Source organism: Cryptomeria japonica, chromosome 8, assembly GCF_030272615.1.
Source record: "Cryptomeria japonica chromosome 8, Sugi_1.0, whole genome shotgun sequence".
NCBI lineage: Eukaryota > Viridiplantae > Streptophyta > Pinopsida > Cupressales > Cupressaceae > Cryptomeria > Cryptomeria japonica.
In genome coordinates, this window is record NC_081412.1 from 720,313,623 (window position 1) to 720,340,692 (window position 27,070).

At 36.7% G+C, this 27,070-nt stretch overlaps 1 protein-coding gene across 5 annotated transcripts; it reads left to right on the forward strand.

The window, feature by feature from the left end:
• On the forward strand, positions 1-25,936 carry LOC131074220 (uncharacterized). Of its 5 annotated transcripts, none has more exons than XM_058010788.2 (7): positions 1-144; positions 416-517; positions 10,255-10,294; positions 10,905-10,982; positions 11,317-11,509; positions 24,825-25,098; positions 25,195-25,936. In XM_058010788.2, the coding sequence occupies exons 2-7, from the start codon at positions 464-466 to the stop codon at positions 25,390-25,392; spliced, it is 837 nt and encodes a 278-aa protein (XP_057866771.2). In that variant the 5' UTR covers positions 1-144; positions 416-463; the 3' UTR covers positions 25,393-25,936. The 5 variants fall into 5 exon arrangements, with proteins under 5 accessions (XP_057866771.2, XP_057866773.2, XP_057866774.2 ...); XM_058010790.2 differs by having other exon boundaries at positions 33-180; XM_058010791.2 differs by having other exon boundaries at positions 33-180; positions 11,341-11,509.
• The last annotated feature ends 1,134 nt before the right edge of the window (positions 25,937-27,070 follow it).

The window sequence follows — 27,070 nt, forward strand, 5'->3', positions numbered from 1 at the left end:
AAAAAGTCCTCGACACGTTTAAATTCACCACGTCAAAGGTTCGAAGTCACAAGAACCAAACAAAAAAGTCTCCCAACCTGAAAATAAAATTAAAAAAAATCTCGAAAAAACCCATTCTGAAAGGCAGTTTATTTCTGGAAGACGGTAAAGCTATACTGGACAAATTTATGTACTAGTGAAGTAAATAATTTTAATTTGGCTTTGAATTAAGCGGGAATATCAGGTTAAATTTGGGGCAAACTGCATTGTAGAAAAAATTGCAATTTCAAAGTGCTTTCTGCTGAATTTTTAAAGGGCCTTTAGGGTTTCGAGAAATGCATTTTGTCAAGAACTTTTTGAATTTTATCTTTAATGTTTTGGAATCTGCATATTGTTGAGAGTTTTCTTAAATCTTGTGTCTGTTTGAAAATTGCAGAGAATTCGGGGTTTTGAATAGTTCTTGTCGGAGAGTGTAAGTTTGAAAATGTCAGGAGGCTATTCAAGCCTTCCAACAAGCCATCTTCTTGGTTCTGTGCCGGTGGGTATATTTCACCATTTTTTTGCTATTTTTTTAGTCTGTTTTAAGGTTATTGTTTGGGTTATGTTACTGTGTGTCTTCTGGAATGAACTGCTCAATGTTTAGGTTCTTTAAGTTTGAATTAAGATTGCAGAATGTTCTAAGGAGCTTCGTTTCGGTTTAGGGCTGGTTTTTTTCGATAGTTTTAGCTTCTTTCCTGTTTTTTAAATTTTATCGGGCTCTGTCACGTTATTTCTACTGTTTCTTTACTGATTCGTAGATTTTACCTATTTTATTGTTGTTCTTTTTGGTTAAATTTAGATTGTAGGCATGCTTCAGGAAAGTATAAGTTTTATTCATGATTTTTCGGCAGTCCATTAAGATAAGTAAAAGAGAGCTTTTGGAATTTAACCGTGCGAATTTAATTTCGCATCATGTCACCGAGTAAATAAATTTTTACAGTTAATATCAAAAGTTCGCTACTACTTCATTACAAAAGCTCACTTTTACTAATTAAATAAATTTATACAGTTCATTCTAAAAGCTCTCTTTTATTTATCAATATGATACCAATTGTTGATAAGAAATAAATTTACACAGTTAATTTCAATTGCTCCCTTTTGCTTAAGTACAAGTATTTTGTGGGAGTGGAGGCTGGCTTACGGTTGTGATTTTAGTTTTTATTATTTTCTTAGTTTGGTTTTTAAGTTTTGTTGGTTTTTTCATAATATTCCTAGTAGTTCTGTACTGGAGTGTAATATGCAGAGTTTTTTTTGTTTTTCATAAATTATTATATGTACTCTTTTTAGCAACTCCGTTTTGCTTATGATTGTATTTTTAGTTTAGTTTTCATTTGTTGCCAAGTTTTTAATTTTAGTTTCATCCTTTCGTGTTATTTTTATTTAGTGTACTTTTGAGTCCCTTGGATCTGTTTTTGAATATTATTAACACTTATATCTCGTATGGTCTAATGAAGAAACTCTTATATCTCTTATATAAGATGCTGTATCATCTACTGCTTGTACTATTGAGTTCGATGGATCTGTTTTGAATCTCTTTTTTTTTAATAAAAAGGGGTTAAAATTTATTGATCAAAGAAACCAGCATTACAAGAGAGTACTAGCCCCCAACCACCAGGGGACACAAAAGAACAACCAACTACCTGAAATCGCAACAGAAAAAACCTACCAACTAAGAAAGATCCAACAACCAGGAGACCAGACTACCCCACATTATCCTTGCATATCCTCTAGAATCACCCTCTCCAATCGATGGGAACACTCAAGGGAAAGCTGCTCCCAACCATCAACAATCCAGTCATCCATTTGCTCTGAGGCCCATTTGGCCAGACAGTCAGCAACACTGTTCCATTCCCTCAGGATGTAGACAAAGGAAACAAAATCTAAAGAACTACTAAAGCGAAGAATCTGCCTAGCCACCGAAAACCATTGCCAATACACATCATCAAGATTTTTCTTGTTCAAGATATTAACTAGAATTTGGGAGTTTGTCTCACAAATAACCTTGCGGAATCCAAGTGCACAACTTCTTTCCAAGGCAATAAGAATAGCCAGAGCTCCCATAAGATTATTGGTTTGATGACCCATATAAATGGAGAAGAAGAAGAGAGCATTACCAGAACTATACCTTCCAACACCTCCCACACTAGCATGCCCAGTATTAATCCTATAAACCTCAGTAGGAGGCAGAGACCATCTGCCAGCTCTCTAAGTTTTCTGGCTAAAAAGACAACTCTTCCTCAAAGAAGAAGGTCCCGATCCATTCCCAGATAAACCCAATCCGCGCATTACCTCCATCTCATGAGGCTCCAAGGATGCATCCGTCTCACATTTATCTTGAATAGTTTCCTGAATCATACCAACTATTCTTTGCCAAACCTATTGAACCTCCATTTCCTATCTTGAAAGATCCTATGATTCCTCTCAAGCCTTATTTGCCAAAGAGTGCATGCCAACCCAATACTCCAAGCCACTTGAAGAAAAAAAGCCTTCGCAGGTGGCCTCCCCAGCCTCCTCCAAAAGACTACAAGAGAGGAAGCATGAACACAAGCTTGCTTACAAACACACCACCATTGGTGCTAGAGGAATCTAGAAAAAGAACATTGAAGAAACAAATGGGAAGCACTTTCCTCATCTTTATCACAAAGGACATAGATAGACAGCCCTTGAAAACCTCGCTTTCAAAGATTCTCCCAGGTGAGGCACTTGTTACGAGTAGCAAGCCAAAGGAAAAAGTTGCATTTCAGCCAAACAAACTTATTCCACACATTCTTCCACCAAGATACTTCATTCTTCCCATCTTTGTGGATGTTCATTCTTGATACCCAGAAGCCACAGAATAGACCCCCCTAGGATCAGGGCTCCAAGCTAGGGGAATTGCAAACCCTCCCAGCAAGAATCTGAGGAAGCTTACCATGGTTCTCCAAAGAGCCTCTTGGTGGCCACTCATTGGGGTCCAATAATCCTAATCTTGAATTCTTGGAATAACAGTAACCACCTAACCACCCGACCTTGAATGATTGGTTTTTTAACTAGATACATCAATGTTTGATGGTCGACATAGAATGTGAATGGTGTAGCTGTCAAATAATGTTTGAATTTTTATACAACATAAACAATGCCAAAGGCTTCTCTCTTTGTCATACTATAGTTTCTATCTGCATTTGAAAGTGATCTACTTGCAAAGAAGTTTGGGTGATTGAGCACCTACTTGTGCCATTGCTGCTCCAAAGGTAAAATTGGAGGCATCTACATGTACATGGAACACCTTGTCCCTTTTTGGGTGAGCTAAAGTGGGGGAGAACTAATGAGTCGTACCTTTAACCCATTGAAAACTTACTCCTATTCTTCTTTCCATATAAATACTATTCCTTTCCTTGCCAACATGTCTAATGGATGTGAAATTTGCACAAAATTCTTGATGAATCATTGGTAGTACCCACATGGCCTAAGAACAAACATGCTCTAGTGACATCCTTTGGAGCTTCCATCTCTACAATTATGCTTACGTTACTAGGATTTGTTTTCAATCCAGCACTAAAAGAATGGGTTGAAGGAGTTTACCTTGTGTTACCATGAAGTGTCATTCCATACATTTTAGCCATAGCCTTTAGATGTGTCTCCTAGTCACTATAAATTGACCAATCATCTAGGAATGCCTTGAAATTTTCTACATACCTTTTAATTAAAAATGTGAAGAATAATTCTCTAGAATGTTGTGGGAATATTTCATAGACCAAACGACATTCTATTGTAGGCATAAACACCGTCCTCCATTATAAAAGTGGTATTGAGTTTCTCTTCTCCTGCTATGCTTATTTGACTGTAGTTCAATACCTGTTTATGAATAAATATATCTCATGTGCTGCCACTTCTTTGAGAATAGAGTCAATAAATAGAATTGGGAATGGATCCTTAATTGTTACAGTATTAAGACTTTGGAAATCTACGCATATTCCAATTTGTTATGATTCTTTCTTTGGTGAAATAACTATTGGTGACACCCAATAACATGTCTCTACCTTGCCAATGGTTTTTGCTTCTTTTATTTTGATATATATCTCTAGAAAGGGATATCAATTAAAACCCAGACACTGAAACATCATTCATGATTTTTTGTGGAAAAAATTAGAAAACCCTTCTGCAGAGAAAGATGCCACGATTTTTGTGTGAAAAAATTGTGCAAAAAACGAAAAAACAACCATGATTTTTAGGAGAAAACCAAGCAAAACCCAGATATAATTTTTGAGGAAAAAATTATAAAAACCTAATAGTAATTTTTTTTTGGAAAAAATTATAAAATCTGACCTGATTTTTGGGAAAAATCGAGCAAAACCCTTTTACAAACAATATTACGATTTTTGGGAAACAATCGCACAAAACCCATGAAAAAACACCACCTTTTTTTCGGAAAAATGTGAAAAAACCCATTGCTCCAAAAACCCTAGCTGCTGTAGAAGAGCAGAAACCCATGATTTTTGAGGAAAAATCGTGCAAAACCCTAAGCACAAATGCAGGCCAGAACACCAAGAAAATCGTGTCTCCACAAAACGTGAAAAAACAGAGGTTGTGCAAATAGAGGTGCCAAAACACAGAATGTGGCGTCTCCAACTTGTGTGGGCCAGAGAAAGTCACCCCAAAAACCACAAAAGGAAAATGCCAATGAGATCTTTGCAGGCTGTGGGAAAAACACGAACTGAAAATGCTTACAATAAATGAATGCGAACAGGAACGAAGAAGAAGATGTCGACGGATCAGAGGGGAAACATAGCTGTTTGCAGAAGAAGCGTCAAAATGTGGGGATGAATGAAGGCTGCAGCATGGATAGGATTCTGACGTCGCCTGGAAGAATCCCTCGCGCAAGGCACAGAAAATACAGATGCGAGCCAGAAAATTACGACCTTCGAACATGTTACTTGCATACACAAACCCACAAAAATTTCAGAAAGAAACTCTCGAAATAATGAGGATCCATGTAATGGTAATTGTATATACTATATTCAATATTGAAAAGGAAGTTTACACATATAGGCAATTACATTATGATGTTTCTAAATGAAAGAAATTAAGGGGACTGGTATGCACAGTAAGGATGTGGTTATTAATAACTAATTGTTAAATGAAAATCATGAAGTCTCATAAATGAAACAATTTTCTGATCAATGGTGTCTCCTGATTTATTAATTTCTGTTTTCTTCCTGCTAGAAGGCAGGTAAGAAGTTGTTGATAGGCAGTGGCATGGCAAGTCTTGAGATCTAATCACTGATCATAAGTTGCAAAACTGGGAATAGATGTTTCTCACTTAGCCACAATATTATCTAAGCAAAACACACTATTTTACTTAGAAAATGAAATTTTCAGTTTCTGTCTACATATTGAAATCAGTTTCTATCAATAAGATATCTTAAAATAATGTTCATCCTTTCCCCAAAGCAAGAAATACATATGGAACATAATTACTAGGGAGACAAAAAAAAATAGAAAATGATTGTGGGGATAAATGACACTGTATATCAAGCAGTGTTCCACAGGAATGCATACCTGGGGGTCTGGGTGACATCCTGGGAACTTGTGGACTCGGAGGGAATGTCTCTTCTTTCCAGGACTGGACAGCCTGCTCCTTTTCATGCATACAAATAAAAAAGACAATTTTTAATTATTTAAGGAATAAATTGCTGAAAACCCCCCAAAAGCTAAAAGGGGGAGATTTCCATTGAAAATTTATCGTACTGTATTTATTTTGTAAAATCTCAGCCACTTTTAGTTTGTTTTAACTTAATTTAATTGCTGCCCCCCTACTTCCCACATCCCTGCATCCTTCTGTCTTGGAAATTCAGACTGTCTTGGAAATTCAGAGAAACACATACCCAAGTCAATCAACCTTCCAGTTGGGTGAAACAGATTTAATATTCATAAATGATCTTAGCACCCAAGAAACATGATTCTTTATTTGTTGATTTTGGAAGCTACTTATCATTTTTTAGAATGATTTAAATACAAAGCTATATATTTGTATCAAATTCCCCTAAAATCCTTCTTGTAATTTTCTGATAAGGTCAACAATCTGGCATAGTTCATTTTATTTCAGAACTGATATTACATTGATTTTGCTATCTGGTCACTCCAGATGGCGGCGGGTGTGTTGTACACAGAAAAATTACGAATAAAAAATTAAAAGCAGGAATAACATTCATCTATAAATTCAAATAGCAGATACAGAACTCTTAACAGTTTTTTTAAATCTAAACATTTTTTTACATGGCATTCTCTCAAAAGAGATAAATGATTGTCTAGCTCGTCCATCTTACTGAATGTGTAAATGGTTGTCTTGCATGTCCATCTTACTGTATCGATATATCTAAATATGCAATTGATGCTAGAGAGGGCAAAATAACTGTAATGGACGAGAAAGTAGTGGGTCTTCTACAAATGACCCTTTGTCTTTTGTCAGATGTGAATGGGCTGCATCAAAAAGTAACATTTGTTCCTGGCCCAACTACCAGGCATAATGGATGTTCTGCCACCCCAGGAAAGAAGATAGAGTTAAACATTGTGGAGATTTTGTCCATGTGGCATCATCTACCAATTGAAATGTTGATTCAGGACTGAATAGGCCTAGGCTTAGTAGGAGACTGGTTCTAGTGTTGATGCCTACTATTTAGGTTGGGCTTTGGTTCTGTGCCATAGAATTAGAGTTGCCACCTTGATCATCGGTTAAAACAAATGTCAAGTCACTGTACAAGCATACATAGTGTTAGAAATATTGGTTGCAATTACATTGAGACCACTGAACAAACCAGAAAGCTAATTTAGATTAACAAGGCTAGTAGTAGCATAATAGTTTTAGATTGCTCTTGTGGTCCTGTCAAATCCTTGCTATGCATTTAGTAGTAGTCTCTTGTATATCAGCTTTGATGAACCTGTTTGTGGATTGTGTACAATTTGATTCAGGCTACTTGGAATTTTTATCATCACTTACATTTTAATCTTTTCTGTCACATTAGACATCACTCTTAGGTTCCAATTTTTCATAAGCTCTCTGCCCTGTCTTTGGTAGTAATGTGCTCAGTCCAATGTTAAGTTCCATTTGTAAGATAATATTCCAATCAACTCCTAACACTTCTATGAGATTAAAAAAAAAATGCCTTTGTATGTAGGCTTATTTGTTGCATTTCCAAATTGTTCAAATGTAATTCTTTTATCAAGAATCATTCTTTGTGATCCTATCATTGACATTGACACGTCTTTGGGCAAGTATAGTAGGCTATTAGAATAATTTAATGTTTCTTTAATGGTCATCTTAGTTAGTTTAGATTCTTTCTAAATTCGTCTTCAGTTAACGATTGTTTCTTTAAGAAACATCACATTTATGACAATATAATATCAAAGTAGGTCGATGGGGTTTTTCAGAATTTGGCGAAATTTTTGAATTAAAATTCGTGGCCAATGTCCATATTTCTTCGTGCCCACGTCTGTGTAAGGTGCCATATCTTCTTTGGCAAAGGTTTTTTTTGTGATTTGGTTTGGGCTGCGATTTTCTTTGGTCAGGGTGCGTGTTGTTCACGTTTTTTTTGCTTTGCTCGTGTGTCAGTTTGTATCCACGCAAGCCGCTTTCAAGTGACGTTTTTTGTTTCAGACCCGCATGTTGTGCCCTCGCGTGATTGTTCTGGTTCTGCGACGAGACTCTATGGTTTCCTGTGCTTTGTTGCATCTGTCTGGGACTCTGGGTTTTGTTTTTGCGATGGGACTCTGAGCTTTTGCACGACCTTGCAATGATTTCAAGCCCGGGTGTCGAAGATATTTCTGTTTGTGATCTTGACTTTGTTCTGTTCGTGGGTTTGTGCATGGGTTATGACAAACAGTTTTCAGCTCACAAATTTTCTCACACCCGTCTAGGGTTTTCTGTGCATCTGCATGTGTTTTGCGATTTTCAAAAGTGTTGTGATTTGGGTTTTAATAATTTTGTCCTTAAAAAATTATATTTGGGTTTTAATAATTTTCTCCTTAAAAATTATCTTTGGGTTTTAATAATTTTGTCCTTAAAAATTATATTTGGGTTTTAATAATTTTCTCCTTAAAAATTCTGGGAGGGTTTTATAATTTTTCTCTTAAAAAAAAATATTATGGGTTTTGTGCGATTTTTTTGTCTCAAAAATCGTTTTGTACAAGGGTTTTACTGTTTTTCCTTAAAAAAATGAAGCTTTGTTTGCTGATCTGTGTCTCAGATTCTATGCCAGCTACTCGTTGATGTATCAGTGTTTGGTTTTTGATTGGTTTTTCTCCTGAAAAATCGTGTCTGGGTTCTTGCAATTGTTTTGGGTCGCACCTGAAGTCGTTGGGGCGAACATCTGCAACCGTGGTATCTTGCAGTTTGTTTTGGAGTTGCTGGAGCGAACAATGCTCAACTCTCATCTGCAAAAGTTTTTGTAGTTTTTGTCAAAATCGTATCTGTTGGAGGGTTTGTCAAATTTTCCTCAAAATCATGGTTTCAAGGTTTCTTTTTTTTGGCTTAGTAATTTTTGTGTGACGGTTTTGTAATTCGCGTGTAAGGGTTACATTAGGTTGAAGGGTCTTAGCAGCAACAAAATGTTCTGAAGAGAAGGGGTAGCCTTCTTTGTGTTTGTGATCAAAAGACCTGCAGATTGTCTTCTATAGGGTAGTTAGAACGATGACCATTAAGGGAGGGTATTAGAATAATGTAATGTTTCTTTAATGGTTATCTTAGTTAGTTTAGATTCTTTCTAAATTTGTCTTCAGTTAACGATTGTTTTTTTAAGAAACATCACATTCACCACAATATAGGCTTCTATTCTAAATTACATGAAACGTAGATTTGGGTACAATAGTGGGCTCAAATTCAGGATACTGAAATTATGCAACACATACTTTTCAGATTCCCTTGCACATGCCAACATGCATGCATGCAGAAAATTAGACAAAATACAATTAGAAATTCAGATGCCAAGTTGGAAACCACACTTTGAGAGAATGAGCATTGAGATCTATCATCTGCAAACAATTCATACTAAAAAAGTTAACAATCAACATATACTAATTTGTGAACAGCTCTCACAATAAGAATCACTAACAAAACCGTGGCAAGGAGCATAAGTTGTTGAATTTTCTCCAATAATTGACTTGACTTCTTTTGGAACTCATTGGAGGTCAAGCTGCCAATGCTAAATTAGCACCATCGAAGTCTCTAACCATGCGATTTATATCTTGTAACTTCAAAGTCTCTTTTATTCATTTAAAAATAGAGGGTGAAAAAGTTTATTTACATATTCAAAAATAATGTTGCGTTTAGTACATTGATATACAATACAAGAATGAGGTGATAGTACATACACCCTTTATTATACTTGGTGTAATCTGAATACCTGAAGTATATTTTATTTATATCCCTTTAAGCTAGTTACCTAACAAAATCCCTAACACACTAACATATACATTCAGAACATTAATATTGACAATGTCATCCGCATTAACATTAAGTTATATTATCCTAACACCTACCAGTAACTTAAATGTTAGTTTGATCTACACCTTACTAAATACAGAAGTATTAAAAATATTTTTACAAGGTAAGAACAATCAAAATTTGTTCTAAAGATGACACGCTTTTAACAAAATGACATGAAGTCTGCATGGGTATCAACAAAAATAATGTCTACTTTCTTGTTGCCTCCCAGATATGAAGCCATTGGTGCTCTGACTGCCATTACCCTTGCATGTGTAGAGTTCTGCCAATCTCCATGAATTCGTCTGGTCACCTTCTGTGTCAAGCAACCTCATTTCTGGAGATCCACTTAAGCAGCTATAGCCAAAAAAGACAGACAGTCATTGGATAAATTATATGTATCAATTGGATAAATTATAAGTATCAATATCATCCACATAGGACTTAATTGGAATTTATCTTCACATAGCTTCCTTTTATATGATTGATTGATTGTTGATCTAATCTTACAATCCAGTTTATATGTCCTGGTTTGGCACAAAAAATGGCATTGCAACTTTTCTTCCTTGCTGGATCTTGGCTTCTAACAAAAAGCATTTTTTATAATATTTGGTCTCATGTAAACAATTTTTTGAAGAGTGCATATCATAGCCTTTGAAAATAGTGTATATATTCTAGAACTAATATTGGAGTAAAATACAAGTGTATGTGTGAGTGACTGTGAAAAGAGGGAGAGCTTGAACTACTATGTTTTTCTCATACTGAAATCTTCTGTACAGGCTGCAGTGGATGCAGATCATAAAGCCTTGCAATTTGAAGGTGACTTTGATATACACCTTTTTATTTTTGTTTTGTTGACTGGGCACTAATAAATTGATCACAATGCTTTGTTCGATTGTTTAGTCTGATACATAAACCCATGCTGGCAGTTTGTACTAATCTCTGTGGAAAATGTGCTAGCTAGTTAGGGTTTCCTTAACTAGTTAGCTATGTATTTTGAATTTTAATTATCAATAGCTTAAACAGTGGGCAAAATGAGTAGTCTCGTTGGAGAATTATGCTCATTAGATCATCTGATGAATTCATGTAGTTCAGCTTAGGGAAAGAATTTGGGCTTGAGATAAATAATGTGAATTTTTAAGTGATACGTGCCAGCTCTTGTGTTTGCTTTTTCTTGGGTGTGAGCATAAAGCCTTTTATAATGAAGTCCCTTACATGGTGCCCTCTGTGCATGTGTATGAACATCTAAAAGATATTGGTGCATAAAATTTGTTATCGAATCAGAATTGCTTGCTTTGAATGTTGGGTTTCTTCCTTTCTTTGGAGCTTTAGTGCATTGTTATTTTCATCAACAAATATTATTCATTTTGCAGCTCTTAAACTATACTTGCTTTCTATTGATGATGGACGGTCTTGCATATTCTTGCAGAGGCAAATTTAGAGATATTTCCACCTAGTAACACTCAAGGTGGGACATGGGGATATCACAGTCCAAATGATATTGATGGTATGTGATGATACTATTAATATATATATCTTCAGAAAACTATTTTATTTTGTCTTTTAGGAGATACGATATATAAGTTCATGTCCCATAATTTGTTTTTGGATGCTATTGACAGATGCTATCCACACGTTTTAACCTGAGAATAACGAATTGGGAATTATTTGTGTAGACTTCTAGTTCTTCTACTCAAATGTTTGGTTTTATGTTTTTTGTCTTACGTTCCATAAAAGCAAATCCAACTCTTAATATTTAGTCTGTTTTAATTTCAGCTTAGGTGGAAAGTATATGAATGAAGTGTAGGAAGAGTAAAACTCTTTTATTTGGTGTAAACCAGATCCATATGCTCGACTTGGTGCAGGAGGGGAAGGCAGTGAACAAGCACAAGGTGGATGGAAAGGATTTTTCAGCATTGCATCATACAGGCCTTACTTCAATATAGATACATATGATGTGGTAGAGAGAACTATGGCAACTCTTTATGCTCAACGTGGAGACTTTCTCGAAAAAATTCAACATAATCCAGACTTGTAAGTTATTTAACTGTATAAAAAATGCTTTCTACTAAAAAAATGGCGAGCCTTTGAATTTGACGTATAGAATATTAAATGTTCAGCCCTCCCTTTCTCTTGATTAAAGAAATCAATTGTGTTTTCTTTTCAGCATTCTCCATGTTTATACTTCTTTTGTGAACAAATTAGTATGCCTTTCTTTCATTCCCATGATTATTTAAAATATTCTGGATCATCTTTTGTTTTCAACTATGACTCAGTCTAGACCCTAGAGTCATGTTCTTTTCTGATTTTCTTCTCTTGGCTCTTTTAGCAGCTCTCTTTAACTGAGGAACTTCCTTTGAAAGGATATTTATGTAAACATGGTTGCATATATAGTGATTTATCAAGAGGTTATGCATATGGATTTGTTTGTCCATCAAGAAGAGATAATACTGAAGGCATGGATGCTAATTCTCAGCCTATTTCTAAATTAGCCACAAAATACAAGTAGGAAGGTCCAGCAACCCTGATGTTGATATGTGTAATTTCAATGCCTTTGTGAATACTAGAAGAGAGCAATTGCGAGGAAGCCATAGGAAGAATCACCCTATGAGCTATGAGAAGAAGACACAAGGGTGCTTGTAGAATCTCAAGAAGTTTCAAAGGCTCGTTCTTGCAAGAAGAATAACCATGCAACTAACAAACAGCAGGGAGTTGGCAAACAAAAAGGGTGACATCATGAGAGGGAAAGACATACACTCCCATGCAGAATTGAAGGGGATTGATTAAAAAAAAGACTGGCAAGGGAGCTTAAAAGGAGGTGTAGGGAGTAGGAAAGGAGACAAAATCAGTTGGAAAGAGGGAAAGTGCAGCCAAAAAAGTTAGGGAAGAGAAAGAAACGCCCACAAACGAGTGGACAAGGAGGAAGAGGTGGCTAAGGGAGGCAAGTGACAGGATGGCATCCAAAGGAGATTGAAGGACATCAAAGTTGAGGATGGATAGAAGCAGGCTAAAACAAACACAAGGAAGGAAACAACAGATCCAATGCTGTGCTATAACTCTAGACAGGAAATGAAAGACCAACCAACGAGCAAAAAGGTGCCAAAAAATAAAGAGATAAATAGCAAAACGGCCACCTCTTGGCCACATGCCAAAGATCATAAAGCAATAAGTAAATATGAGCAAGCTGCCGAAGGATAGAAAAATCTTCAGAGGAAGAATGCTGTTAGTTTATTGTAACTTAGTGAGGAAAATAAATAAGGATTTGAATCCTTATAGGGCTGGGCCCTTCTTCTTGATGTAACGTGGAGACTCAGCTGGGCCCTTCTTCTAGATGTATCATGGAGACTCAGCTGGGTCCTATTCCCATGTAACGTGTAGATCAAGCAATTAATGTCTATAGGGCTGGGTCCTATTCCCATGTAACGTGTAGATTAAGCAATTGATGTCTATAGGGCTGGGCCCTTCTTCTAGATGTATCATGGAGACTCAGCTGGGTCCTATTCCCATGTAATGTGTAGATTAAGCAATTAATGTCTTTAGGGCTGGGTCCTATTCCCATGTAACGTGTAGATTAACCAATTGATGTCTATAGGGCTGGGCCCAAATGTAACGTGTGGACAAGCAATAGGGCTGGGTCCAAAAGGTAACGTGGCACAAATTGCAAGTTATGTAGGCCCCAAATTGGGCGCCAAAGTGCAAAGTAGAATATGTAAAATAAAGACAATTGGTTAAGGCCGACTCAAAAGACTTAAACATGAATCTTGTATATAAACAAGATTCATTCTACACAATAGACACTCACATTATTCATTGCTAGCCTTATGTGAATCAGCCTTCAAAGAGCAGCGAACTATCTTTTTGTGTCAGCGATTCATTCCTAGGAACAGCGAATTGTCTCAGTGGCAGCGAATCACATCCACAGTCAGCAAATTCACTCCTATGCTTTGTGAATGATCGGCACGACAGCAAACAGCAAATCTCGATAGTGCAGATAAGTCTATCAAGCTATTCCTTGTGCCCTAGTTTGGAATCTTCATTCTGCTGTTCTTATTTATATGTTGCTTCAAGTGCAGTAAGCAAAGTTGTATGCTGATATTGTGTAATATAAACTTGGATCTTGTTGCTGGGTTTTTCACCTCCAAGAGGGAGGTTTTCCTAGGGTAAACTTGTGTTGTGTGCCCTTTCTATTTGTGTGCTTTGATTCTTGTGACTGCATTATTATTTCCTGCTCATTATTGTTAATCTGATCACGAAAATCAACATGGTATCAGAGCCCTAGGTCTGTATAGAGATTGTAATCAGATTTGTGCTTCCTTCTAACCTGCTGTTCAAAAGTTTAGTCCCCATGGCTTCTTATATCAGGTCTGAAGATAGGTTGGAAGGTCACACAAATTTCTCTTCTTGGAAGGTTAGGATAATGATGGCATTGAATGATCTTGCTGAATATGTTAGCAAGAATGTTAAGGAACCTGAGGGTGCAAGTGAGAAAGAAGATTGGAAGAAGAAGGACTTCCAAGCTCAAAGGATAATAATAGACTCCATCAAAAATCATTTGGTGCCATCCATCTCCATGAAGAAGTCCGCCAGGGAGATGTTCTCTACATTGGAAAAGATGTACGAAGTCAACAATACCAGCTACATCCTTGCCTTAAGGAATCGGCTCTCCTACATCAAATTAGAGAAAGAAGAACCTGTTGTTGCTTACTTCATGAGAATCTATGAGCTGAGAGATCAGCTTGCCACCGTTGGGAAGAGCATTGAAGACAGTGACTTATCTATGACTGCCCTAAATGGTCTTCCTCCCTCTTGGGAACCATTTGTTCAAGGAATCTGTGCCAGAGTTGAGCTTCCTAAGTTTGATCAATTAATGGGAGATTGCATTCAAGAAGAGTCTCGGTTGGCTGCGAAAGGAAAAATTAAGAACCCTTATGATGAGCAACATGTCCTCTTGGCTAAGAAGGAAGGCAACCATTGGAAGAGAAATGATTTCAAGAGAAATAGAGATTTCAGCTTTCCTACCCCTCCTTCAAAGAAAAGACCAAGAGACTTATCCCACATCCGATGCTTCCGATGCAACAAGCGTGGCCACTTTGCAAGGGGCTGTCAAATTCAGGATGAGCAAGAAGATGCAAACATAAGTGAATTATCAAATCCTCACAATCGTGAAGATTTCCTCTTTTGATCTATTGGTTGTTGATCCATCCTTAAGTTAAATTCTGTTTTAGATTTAAGTTTGGTTCCAACTTTAAGTCAGAAATTTGTTGTGGATTTATCTTCTAGATAGGGTTTTAGAGGGAGTTCCGTGACATCTTCAAAATACTCTTTATCTCAATAGAATCTTATTGCTGGTTTCTAATCATTGTGATCTATTGCTCTAATGATGTAATTGATAAATGTGTTACTTGATTATTGCAAATGTTTTCCTTTATTATATTCTATGTTGAAACTAACAAGTGTTCTGGTTATATTCTATGATACACTGGGTGTATCATCCACCCTCTGCGGAGTGCAAGGTGGTGGTTATTTCTCACCCTCTGCGGAGTGCAAGGTGAGTTCACCCTCTGCGGTGTGCAAGGTGACAGGTTGTTCTTCTCAGTGAAGAAGCTTATGTATCCTCTGCGGTTGTGCATGATTTATGTTGTATGGTTATATAAATCTTTGAGTATTAATTATTGCAGGTGTGCATATGGAAAGGTCTCTGTCATCCTCTGCGGATGTGCATGATGAAAGATCATGGTGTTACATGCAGTGTAAAGTTATGAAGTGTTGGTTTCATGCTCTACAGGCATTGCAAGAGAAGATCATGTAAAGGTTTATTGTAATATAATTGCGTGATCAAATCACGAATTGTATATTGATTGTACTATTAGGGCTGGGCCCTAATCTTAAACATTGTAATTATTCATGCCATGGGATTGTCCATGTGAATATGGTTATGTATTTATTTTCCTCCCTAGTTAAGAGGGAGTGTTAGTTTATTGTAACTTAGTGAGGAAAATAAATAAGGATTCGAATCCTTATAGGGCTGGGCCCTTCTTCTTGATGTAACGTGGAGACTCAGCTGGGCCCTTCTTCTAGATGTAACGTGGAGACTCAGCTGGATCCTATTCACATGTAACGTGTAGATTAAGCAATTGATGTCTATAGGGCTAGGTCCTATTCCCATGTAACATATAGATTAAGCAATTGATGTCTATAGGGCTGGCCCAAATGTAACGTGTGGACAAGCAATAGGGCTGGGTCCAAAAGGTAACGTGGCACAAATTGCAAGTTATGTAGGCCCCAAATTGGGCGCCAAAGTGCAAAGTAGAATATGTAAAATAAAGACAATTGGTTAAGGTCGACTTAGAAGACTTAAACATGAAATTTTGTATATAAACAAGATTCATTCTACACAATAGACACTCACATTATTCATTGCTAGCCTTATGTGAATCAGCCTTCAAAGAGCAGCGAACTATCTTTTTGTGTCAGCGATTCATTCCTAGGAACAACGAATTGTCTCAGTGGCAGCGAATCACATCCACAGTCAGCAAATTCACTCCTATGCTCTGTGAATGATCTGCACGACAGCAAACAGCAAATCTCGATAGTGTAGATAAGTCTATCAAGCTATTCCTTGTGCCCTAGTTTGGAATCTTCATTCTGCTGTTCTTATTTATATGTTGCTTCAAGTGCAGTAAGCAAAGTTGTATGCTGATATTGTGTAATATAAACTTGGATCTTGTTGCTGGGTTTTTCACCTCCAAGAGGGAGGTTTTCCCAGGGTAAACTTGTGTTGTGTGCTTTGATTCTTGTGATTGCATTATTATTTCCTGCTCATTATTGTTAATCTGATCACGAAAATCAACAAATGCCACCGTCCAATTGTCCATATGAAAATAATTCATATTTGCCAAATCCACAGAGAATGGAAACTTCCAATCAAAACCAAAAAGAGACAGAAATATTGAGAAAATTCTCATTGATGGTTGAAGTTTGAAATTTTTTCTTTATCAATTAGAGGCTGAAGGGGATATAAATATTTGCCTTTTGGAAAAGCATCATCAATAGATACAAAGTTGTGAAGACCTTGCTACATACTAAAACTGGCAAGCCAGTTCGCAGCTCTAATACTTTTATGCTGAACATATTTTAGTTGGATCTCCTCAAGTAGACCAATAATCTTTTTAACTTTCTTGATATAATTGTGTAATCTCCGATGAGGGATATTCCCTTGTTTCAGACCATTGATAATAAAGTTGGAATCCCCTTCAATGAACAAATTTTGGGCACCAAGCTGAACCCCTGAATTGAGACTAAGGAGAAAAGCCTTCTGCTTCTGCTCTACTAAACCAACTTGATTCCATCCAAAATGGTCATCATCTCAACTTCCAAAAAGCTTGAAGCTCTAACAAATAGCTTGGAATATCAAGAAATTGCGGAATAGCTTTCCATTTTCGAAAAAGACCCCTGCTTTCCAAATCCTCCTTCCAGTATCACTGACTTTGAAGCCGTAGGGATTCTTAAGAATATCTATCAAAGGGTGAAGATCATGAAACTTCTTTAGGGTTTTATTAGATATCCATTGGTCATCCCAAAAGGAAATGCCTCTACCATTCTAAATAGTATTGAAACCAAACCAATTAATTAAATTTTGGACTTCATACCCTCCCAAATAATCGATCTAGAAGGAAAATCATCCCTACAAAGTGAGGGTTGTCACTTGTCATGTACATGTCCTTTAGAGATCTAGGAGGCTTCTTTTCCTAAAATGAATCTCTAAATTAACTTAGCTAGAATATCTTGATTGAAGAGAGTATCTTTTAGGCTGAGACCTCTGATCTTGTCTCTACACATGTCATGTCCTATTTTTCCATAATCTATGTTGTGGCCCAAAATGCCCATTTCCTATCATAGCACCCCCCTCCTCAATACAAATTTGTGTACAATTTCTTCCCCTCCATCCTCCATGCATTTGCATAAGATCCTCAAAATTTCTAAGTATGGAGGCATGGCTAATTTTTTGATTTAGTGTATGTTGTCAGAGTTGCAGAGTTTCCCTTCTCAACATGAATTTCCTCCCAAGCTCATTTTCTTCTATATTTTCGTCAGGGTCTTGGAATTCCCCATTCAAGCATACCTCATGACCATCCGCCACCTTTGTTCCTTCTTGTGTTGGCTATCAAACTTGACCATCTCGTCATATCTCTCCATCAAATATTGCCCATTCACAAGCCTTTGTTGGAGAGTTGGACTTTCTCTCATTAGCATGCCTCTCTTTTGAACCCTGATCCCTAACTTGTGTTATGTGTTGCGAGGTATCTTAGACGTTTCAAATCTAACAGTCCCCCCATCTCTCACTACTCATCTCACCTACCTCCCTGCATGACTAGACAACCATTAATACGTAGGGTGATGACACATTTTCTAGAAGGATTTCTGCGAGCACAAAAATATCACTTGATAATGAGGACGTGGCTCCATATGTGCATTTGGTTGTGCAAACAAAGAAGACGACTTTGATTGCCATTAATGAGGTAGATAGGGTTTTAAACCCTAAGGGAACCTCACCATTATTATGGAGGACAATGATTGTTCACAGTGGACATTTTACCATGCCTCCCAAGCACATTTCGACACATGTAAGGTCTATTCCAAGCATGATTTAAGGGGAAACAATGCTTGATTGGTATGGGCAGTCTTGATTGTATACTAGCCTTGGTTTGGAGGCCATTGTTGCAAGTTTCGATGCTCCTTTTGGGTGTATACTGGGCTGAAAGGAAAGAACAAAGGGAGTATTATGAAAAACCCCACAAACAAACCTTAACTAGAAATCACAATGAGCACTTGTTGTTCAGGCTTCTAGATTTGAGGATGAAAATCCACAAGGCTGTGGAGATTGAAGGAGGAAAACCCTTTAGATCCCATGTTGGAGAATGGAAACCCTTCGGTTGAATGAATGGTCTCATCTAGAGGCCATTTTCAAGCATTAATGCTGGTTGTGACCAGTGACATTGAGTTACTATAACTCAACAACTGCAATTGTTGAGGGTGAATCCTCACACTTTCATCTTCATTCAGCCATTGACAACTTTATAAATCTGAAATCCATTTTTTATGTAAAAATGATGTTTAAATCTGATTTGGCTAGAACTAGTAAATGTATTTGAAGCTGCGCTTTACCCTCATTTTGTGAGTTGACCTGCAATATTAGGGTTAGTTGTTATTTGTATGATCATGAAGGAAATTTTTTGGGTTTGTTAGATGCGAGTATAATAGATTAGGTTTGTCATTTTAGGGTCAAAGAAGGAAGTTTGCAGCATAATATTGGACTGTTAAATTTGTGAAAAAAGTAATATAATCTATAGGGTTAATAAGGTTTGATATCAAAATATTTAAGCCAAATATTAAATAAGCAAAATGTTTGCCTTAATATTTAGGGTTTGTATGGTTCCGGTTAAACAGATTTAAATTTGTTGTAAAATATTGGTGCTGATAATTAGCCCTGAACATTACAATCCTATCATAGCTAGTTATCCTATTAGCTTGTGAATCATGGAATTCCTAAAGTTTCTGATGTCTGGTGGAATGAGCTCTTTGACATCAAGGTGATGACAGTCCTTTTCAACCCACTTTTTTTACAATCAAATAATAAAAAACACACTCCCATAATAGAAGCTCCAAGTTATTATTGCCTGTTACACTGAATATTGAAAACTTCCACCAAAGATACAAAAAGCAATGCCTGTCTTCGATTTCATAAACATGGAGTTAGTGGTATATTGGGACAAAGAAAACAAGAAACATTGAAAAAATCCCTAGAGAAAAATTTACAGCCATAGAATGGCAAGCAAACTCTAATTCTAGCTGAAACATCACAAGATGAGGTAAAGTCAAAAGAGGCTAAGGAAGAGATTATTGAGAATGGCAATGATGAAATGAGAGCAGAAGAAGAGTCAAAGAAATTTGATAAAGAGCCACTACTAAGACCAAAATATAAATTATTTTCTAAGACACTATTGCAGAAAATCAAAGGGAGCCCCCCCACAAAAAGGTAGATGAAGACACCAGAAATGAGCTCAGGAGGAAGCACTCTGTTTTTCTTATGAGGAGTCATAGACTCTCAGTCATAAGTGCCTTGGTAAGGAGCAAATTCAATACACTAGCGTTGGACAAGCACGTAGTCTCAGATGAGCCTAAAGTAATTGTGAATGCAAATGATTGTGTATCTGATAAGGAAGATAAAGAAGAAAGAATGGAAATTGAAGTTCAACTAGCTACAAAGGAATACATGAATCCCTTGTATGAGGATGCAACCACTCCTGCCCAAGAAACAAAAATGGTAGAAGACACTACTCTCGTTAAAGAATACATAAATCCATCATATGAAGCAAAAACTGATGAGAAATCTGCAGCATCAGAAGCATAGCAGCATAAGTGTGCAGATCCTCAGGTTGCTAGCACGAAGCACAAAACCTTGGGCTTTCAAGTTGGAGTGTTTGATATTTTTATCTATTGGTAGCTAGAAAATATTTGTCTACTTAGCCTCATCAAAGAAGAATAAGGTATGGAACCCAATCATTCCTATGAGGTACAATTTAAAAGTTGAAGGAGACAGTCATAGCATGGGTTCACTTTACATTATGTCCTTTAAACTGTTTTGTCAACAAGAAAAGTACTCTTTTGTGAACAAGGAAACTACTCTAAGCATGGGGAAAAGATTAAGAATACCATTTGTAGCAAAGGTCACATAGATCCTTATGCTCAATTACAATATTGGCTAGGCCAAAGGGAGTGGAATTTGGTATTCAGGGTATTCCAGTGATTCATCTCAGCAGAGGATGCAACACTCTGCTATAATATTGGTTGTCAGCAATGACAATCAAGAATACGTATTCTTTGTTGGTGTTGGAAATAAGCCACACCCGGACCGATGATGGACTGGTCCAAGAGGGGCCAGTAGCTCAGTGGTAGAACACTCCAGCAGCATATGGAAGGTCCTAGGTTCGAGTCCTAGCTGGTCCATGTCTCAACATGGCATCAGAGCCAGGTTCAGGCTAGGAGCCCCAAGCACACGAGAGGTGTGGCTTAAGGGGAGGTGTTGGTGTTGGAAATAAGCCACACCCGGACTGACGATGGACTGGTCCAAGAGGGGCCAGTAGCTCAGTGGTAGATCACTCCAGCAGCGTATGGAAGGTCCTTGGTTCGAGTCCTAGCTGGTCCATGTCTCAACATTCTTTGCTCGGGATCGGTAAGGGGTATGTAATGGGACAACATAAGATTGTATTAAAGGTTACATAGATCCTTATGCTCAAATACAAAATTGGCTAGGCCAAAGAAAATGGAATTTGTTATTCAGGGTATTCCTGTGATTCATCTTGGCAGAGGATGCAACACTCTGCTGTTATATTGGTTGTCAGCAATGACAGTCAAGAATACGTATTTTTTGCTCGGGATCTGTGAGGGTTATGTAATGGGACAGCATAAGATTGTAACAATGGATAATCTCATTGAATTTGATTAGACCATTTTTTCTTGCCCTTATTGGAGGACTATATCATGAAGAGAATTTACGTGTATACTAATACAGGTGTGCTTGAATGGCAATTGATAGGAAAGCTTAATGCAAGAAGTTTTGTAGTTTTTGGTGAATTTGGTATCATTTTTCCTAATAGATTTATCATGCCTTGCAACTAGATAAGTAGGTCAATCAATGTAGCCATGGATGAGGTTACAGTATCTAATGCAATATCTGTTATGGGAATTGAAATGTGTATGGGTGTACATTGGTTGCATTCCATGGGTAGCTATCTATAGTATCAACAATTCAGATCTAAAGGAATGGATTGGGTACTTGGAAGTCTCTTGAATGGAACCATGGGAGTAGACATAGGAGGGATGACTTCTTGCATGAGGCAAGTTGCTTAGTAAGGGATAGCATGCATACTTTCTCATTTTAGGGCAAGCAACATCGTCTCTTTCATGATATTCAAATGTCTCCAAATCAGTATAGTATGGTGTGCAGTAAAATGTTCCCTGGATCACCTTCAGATAGGATATTCAAACAGGCCCTAGAGTTGCTTGAGTGCAAGCTACCATTAAATTCTGTTGGAAGAGAGTAATGCACAACTTTCAAATGCCTCATTGCTCACGTTGAGCTCTTCGTCATACCATTCAATGTGATTAATTCTCAAACCACTTTTCAATACAAGGCAAATTAGTATTCAATGCTGAGATAAGACAATTTGATTTGACAAATTTTTATGACATGTTGATATGTGAAAAGGTGTGGGAGGATTAGAGGAAGTCCCTAAAATAGAAAATTGAGATTCTAGGGCAACACGCTCTATTTGTTAAAAAATTTAAATGTGAGTTTGATTTCTTGAATGTTTAATGCTTGGGCCATATGATTAGTGCTTCGGGCATGCAAATTATTTAGAAGAGAACTCAAGATTTTCAAGCTGGGGCATACTCTGCTGCCCTAACTTTATTGAGAAGATCCTTGAGCTTATGCAACCATGATAGGTGATCTATAGAAGGGCCATCTTTTGGGGACTGTGGGGGGGATGATGATATATAAACTTTTTCAATATATATATATATATATATAGAGAGAGAGAGAGAGAGAGAGAGAGAGAGAGAGAGAGAGAGAGAGATGTCAATAACTGACAACACCAATATCAATATGTAAATAAATCATGACAGCAACAGTATAACAGTAGTCTAACAACAGTTTAAACAACAATAAAATTAATCATGAGATGCATGACAGCAGTATAAACATTTTCAATATATATATATATATATATATAGAGAGAGAGAGAGAGAGAGAGAGATGTCAATAACTGACAACACCAATATCAATATATAAATAAATCATGACAGCAACAGTATAACAGTAGTCTAACAACAGTTTAAACAACAATAAAATTAATCATGAGATTCATGACAGCAGTATAAACGTTTTCAATATATATATATATATATATATAGAGAGAGAGAGAGAGAGAGAGAGAGAGAGATGTCAATAACTGACAACACCAATATCAATATGTAAATAAATCATGACAGCAACAGTATAACAGTAGTCTAACAACAGTTTAAACAACAATAAAATTAATCATGAGATTCATGACAGCAGTATAAACGTTTTCAATATATATATATAGAGAGAGAGAGAGAGAGAGAGAGAGAGAGAGAGAGATATCAATAACTATAACTGACAACACCAATATCAATATGTAAATAAATCATGACAGCAACAGTATAACAGTAGTCTAACAACAGTTTAAACAACAATAAAATTAATCATGAGATTCAGTATAACAGTAGTCTAACAACAGTTTAAACAACAATAAAATTAATCATGAGATTCATGACAGCAGTATTAAAGCATTTTGTTGTTCAAATTTTAAAATTAAAGTAACAAAGTTTCGAAAATACAACAATCTATGAGACCATGCCTCATTTGGGCTATTAATATTCAAAGAACTATCGGTGTCACTGTCAGTCTCTGCCTAAAGAGAATCATCCAATGGAAGCCCAACCATTCCTGGTTTCTCTTAATCAAGTGGATTTCAGCCAACTTTAGTGGATTTGCACAGGATTCACATGTGCATCTATTGGATTGGATTTTGAAGTTTTGGGTGTGAGAAAGATATCTTTCCTGCAGGTTGAAGTTTAGATAATTTTTTGGAGTTTTGCAGGCATTGTTTCCTCTGGTTTTGGATAAAATCTATTATTTTGAATGTATTTCAAGTTGGATGCTAGGAAGGATTGGATGCCACTGTTGAAGGTATTAAATTATTATTTCTTTCTCCGATTGCTGGATGAAGTTCACTATGGCTCTGTTCCAGGCACCATTTTTAGGGAGTGATTGAAGCTAGTTATTGGATGCTAGGCTGCGAGGAATCATTGAAGGATATTTTCTTATTGCTAGGTCTGGCCATCAGTCAAGGGTATCATATATAGTTGGGTGATATTGGAGCAACAATTTTGGGTGACTTAGAATTCCATAGCTGGTTGCCACACTAATAGTGGCAAGACATTGCAATTAAAAAAATAGGACAACGTATGTATCATGGGTATTGCATGAGGGTCGCAGACTCAACTCAAGGCTGGCGTGAGAGTTGTTTGGGGGTTGCAGCAGGTTGTAAAGTGCACAGATTGAAAGTTGAGGTAACTTGGGGTTTTGGAAGGGAATACCAGTCTTCATATGCTTGAGGTGACTTCTGTGGTAGCTGCTATTAAGTTGAATCTGTCACATTGAGAGGTTAGAGACTTTTATATATTATATTTTGTATTCAGAATTTCAGAACAGTGAATCATAATTTTAATATAAAGAATTTCCTGGCTATGATGTTTGCGTGACAAACTGTTTGTTATAATGTATCATTTAATCTGTGTTTGGTGAGTTTGTATTGGAAAATATGTTTGGAAGGATTAAATAAACTGCTACAAATGCTTACAATCTGAAATACTCCAAGAGAATTATGTGCAACATGTTTGATCAAATGTCAATGCAAAAAAATTAGAAATTTTAAACAAAAATCAGACCCAGGGTTATTACATTGCGGTGGCCAAGTCTAGCCTGTGGGACTCGCTTGGATTTGGCGAATCTCCAAAACTCGCTGGGTACCCGGGTCTCGAGTTCCCAGGACTTGGTGAGATTCCCTCGCCTTAGGATTTGCCAAGTCTTGGCATGTCCTATAACTATGATATGGACACTATTATGTGCAAATCACTTAACTTCCATACAATACCCTTGATATGCTACCATACTCTGAGGCTTGGCTTTGAATTGTGATTCCTAATCTGATCTCCCTTGAATGCTACCTTCCAGTGGTTAGGAATCTTGCTTATATAGTGGTACTTAGCCTCCAAAGTGATCTTATAGGATGAATGCAGTGAAGAATGTGTGCAATGAATCTCAATGCGAGCCACACCATGAACATCTAGAACCAACGAACTTGTTAACATAGCCAAGTGTTGCTGCAAAGCTTGTGTGGTCACTGGATAACTAAAATAGTGATTCTGATTTGGAACTCTAATATGATTTGTGATATTGTACGAACTCCAATCATATCAATATTCTATATCTTTAAAAAACATATTTCAAACTAGTTTTGACTCTGAGAACTATATATACTCAGGCATTCTATGTGTTACATCTTTTTGTCCACGATGATGAATGCAAATTTCCTGCATATGTGAAAATTTGAATCATATATATGTATATATATGTACATATATCAACACACCCACACACACACACACACACACACACATATATATTTCACACTGGTTTTGAAAATGCATCCATAGGGTAGGTAGACCACTAATTAAAGAGGTTTATTGGGTGATGCAGGTATGGGCCTGCTTGGATTTCCACAACTCTAGTTTTTATGGTAACAGCACTGGGAAATTATGCCTCCTATTTGTCTTACGGTCAGGGCAAGCATACCAAGGATTGGTATTATGACATTAATTATGTGAGCTGGGCTGCTTTTGTTATTTATGGATACATTTGTTTGGTACCCCTTGGATATTATTTCCTTCTAAAGTACTTGAGCATACCAACAAGCTTTGTCCAGCTCTGCTGTCTTTGTGGATATTCTCTGTTTATCTTCATTCCATCTTCGGTATGTATGTGCTTCTTTATGCTTTGATTTCCAAACAAGTAGTAGGCCATTTCATGCCTTAATGGGATTACTAACTATTTTACTGTTGTTTGGCAGCTCCTATTAATCTTTCCAACTGAATTTTTAAGATGGACTGTGATAATCCTTGCTGGCATAGCATCATCATGGTTTCTAGCCTTTAATTTGCGATCGTACATAATGACTATGAGTGATAAGTGGGCAACTGTGGTAGCAAGCGCATTTGCAATACAATTGTGTTTGGCCCTTACGATTAAGTTTTGTTTCTTTGTATAGATCGAGTAGATTTAGATGAGTAGGTCTAGGCTTAGGTTTTAATTTGCATATTTTTTCGGAGTTTTTTCACGAGGGTCAAGTTACTTAACTTGAGCTCCAGTATCTATGTTCCAATGATTATCGAAGACAGAAAGTAACATTGAATCATATGGTCCTGGTAATTTTTTCGTCGATGGAAAAAAGTACTAAAGATACTCTCATATGTGACAAAAAGCATCGTGGTTTACCTCTGAATAGTAAGTAGCCATTTGCGGACTGTAAAGGGGTATGTTTTTTGCCTCATCTGACTTCCATTAAGCTATCCATCATCTTCACAGGGTATTGTAAAATAGTTATCTTCCCACTTGAAATGTACTATCCAGGTTTGGGATTTTTACTAGTAATTAATATTGCTAACCTTGCATTATGGAGGGGTTGAGGAAGATACTAATGGTTTGCAGATGAAGGATAGCGCTTTTATTTAACTGAGGCAAGCTTCCTTACTAGTACTTTGTGCATAATGAATAATATCTGAATAATGGAAATCTGTTGAATTTTTCAAGTACTTTTAATAACTTTTCATGAAATATCTTCACAATTATTTCTATAGATAGCTAAATTAGTATCCTTTCATTCCTTCGGTCAGCAATATATGGCTAGAAGACGGGTGATACTAAAGCTCCACTCCCAATCTATAATGATTTACCTTCATAACAGTTTTGTCATAGATATTAATGTATCTTCAATGGTTGCTTTCTACGAAATGAAGAAACTGCAGTTCCCAACCTTGTTTGAAATGAATCCTACAACGAAGTTTTAAAATATAGTTCTCATCTAAAGTGATATGCCTGTGAAATGATTAATCTCGAGTAGAAAATTCATTGTAAATCTATCAATGCAATCTTAATTAAAAATTCAGACTTGTTATTTGGAAATGGTCAAATGTAATTCTTAATCTATCAATTCAATTGACTTATGATGGTACCATTACTTGAATGCACATCGCTACTGAAAACACCCAAGTAAACAGCCAGTATGAATGACCCAGATAACAACTAAAAGCAGTCCACCAAAAACAAACTTAATAATATCCATTATAATAAAAGTAATGGATTCCTGAATTTGTATTGAAATTGAAAGAGGACGACGGCTAATAGTTTTGCAAATAACAATAACAGTTAATATGCTAACTAGCATGTTAATCTATTATTGTGAAAATGGATTCTTCTTGATTTGCCTAATAGGATGAGTTCCAAGAGTGTCATTGTTTGAAACGTTGGTTTTGCATGGATCATGGATCATTTAAATCTGTCTTGAGATGGTAATAGGATGAGGTCTAAGAGTTGTCATTGATTGAAACGTTAGTTTTGCATTGGAACATGGATTCTTGAATTGTCTAAAGACGGTAACAGGGTGAGGTCAATCAGTTGTCCTTGTTCGAACTGTTTGTTTTGCATTGGAACATGGCTGTCTATTAAGTGCATTGGAACATGGCTGTCTATTACGTGCATTGTAAGATTCGTTGCTTTAATTAATGTGGAATATCCTTTAATCCCTATGCGACTTCTCTGTATTCGACTTTGCTGAGAGAAAATTGTTCTTCCCAAAATATTGTGTCCAACTTGTGAGCACATGCTACCTATGTTTGAATGGAGAATCACTAACCTACGATGCTTCCCTTTGTTAAGCTTGGTGGAGA

What these genes read in the sequence shown, in the direction of transcription:
- LOC131074220 (XM_058010788.2), top strand. Translation starts at nt 464, where the DNA reads ATGTCAGGAGGCTATTCAAGCCTTCCAACAAGCCATCTTCTTGGTTCT. An exon ending in CAGTCCAAATGATATTGATG is followed by an intron (nt 10,983 to 11,316) that starts GTATGTGATGAT and finishes GGTGTAAACCAG; the next exon opens with ATCCATATGCTCGACTTGGT. An exon ending in TTATCTTCATTCCATCTTCG is followed by an intron (nt 25,099 to 25,194) that starts GTATGTATGTGC and finishes GTTGTTTGGCAG; the next exon opens with CTCCTATTAATCTTTCCAAC.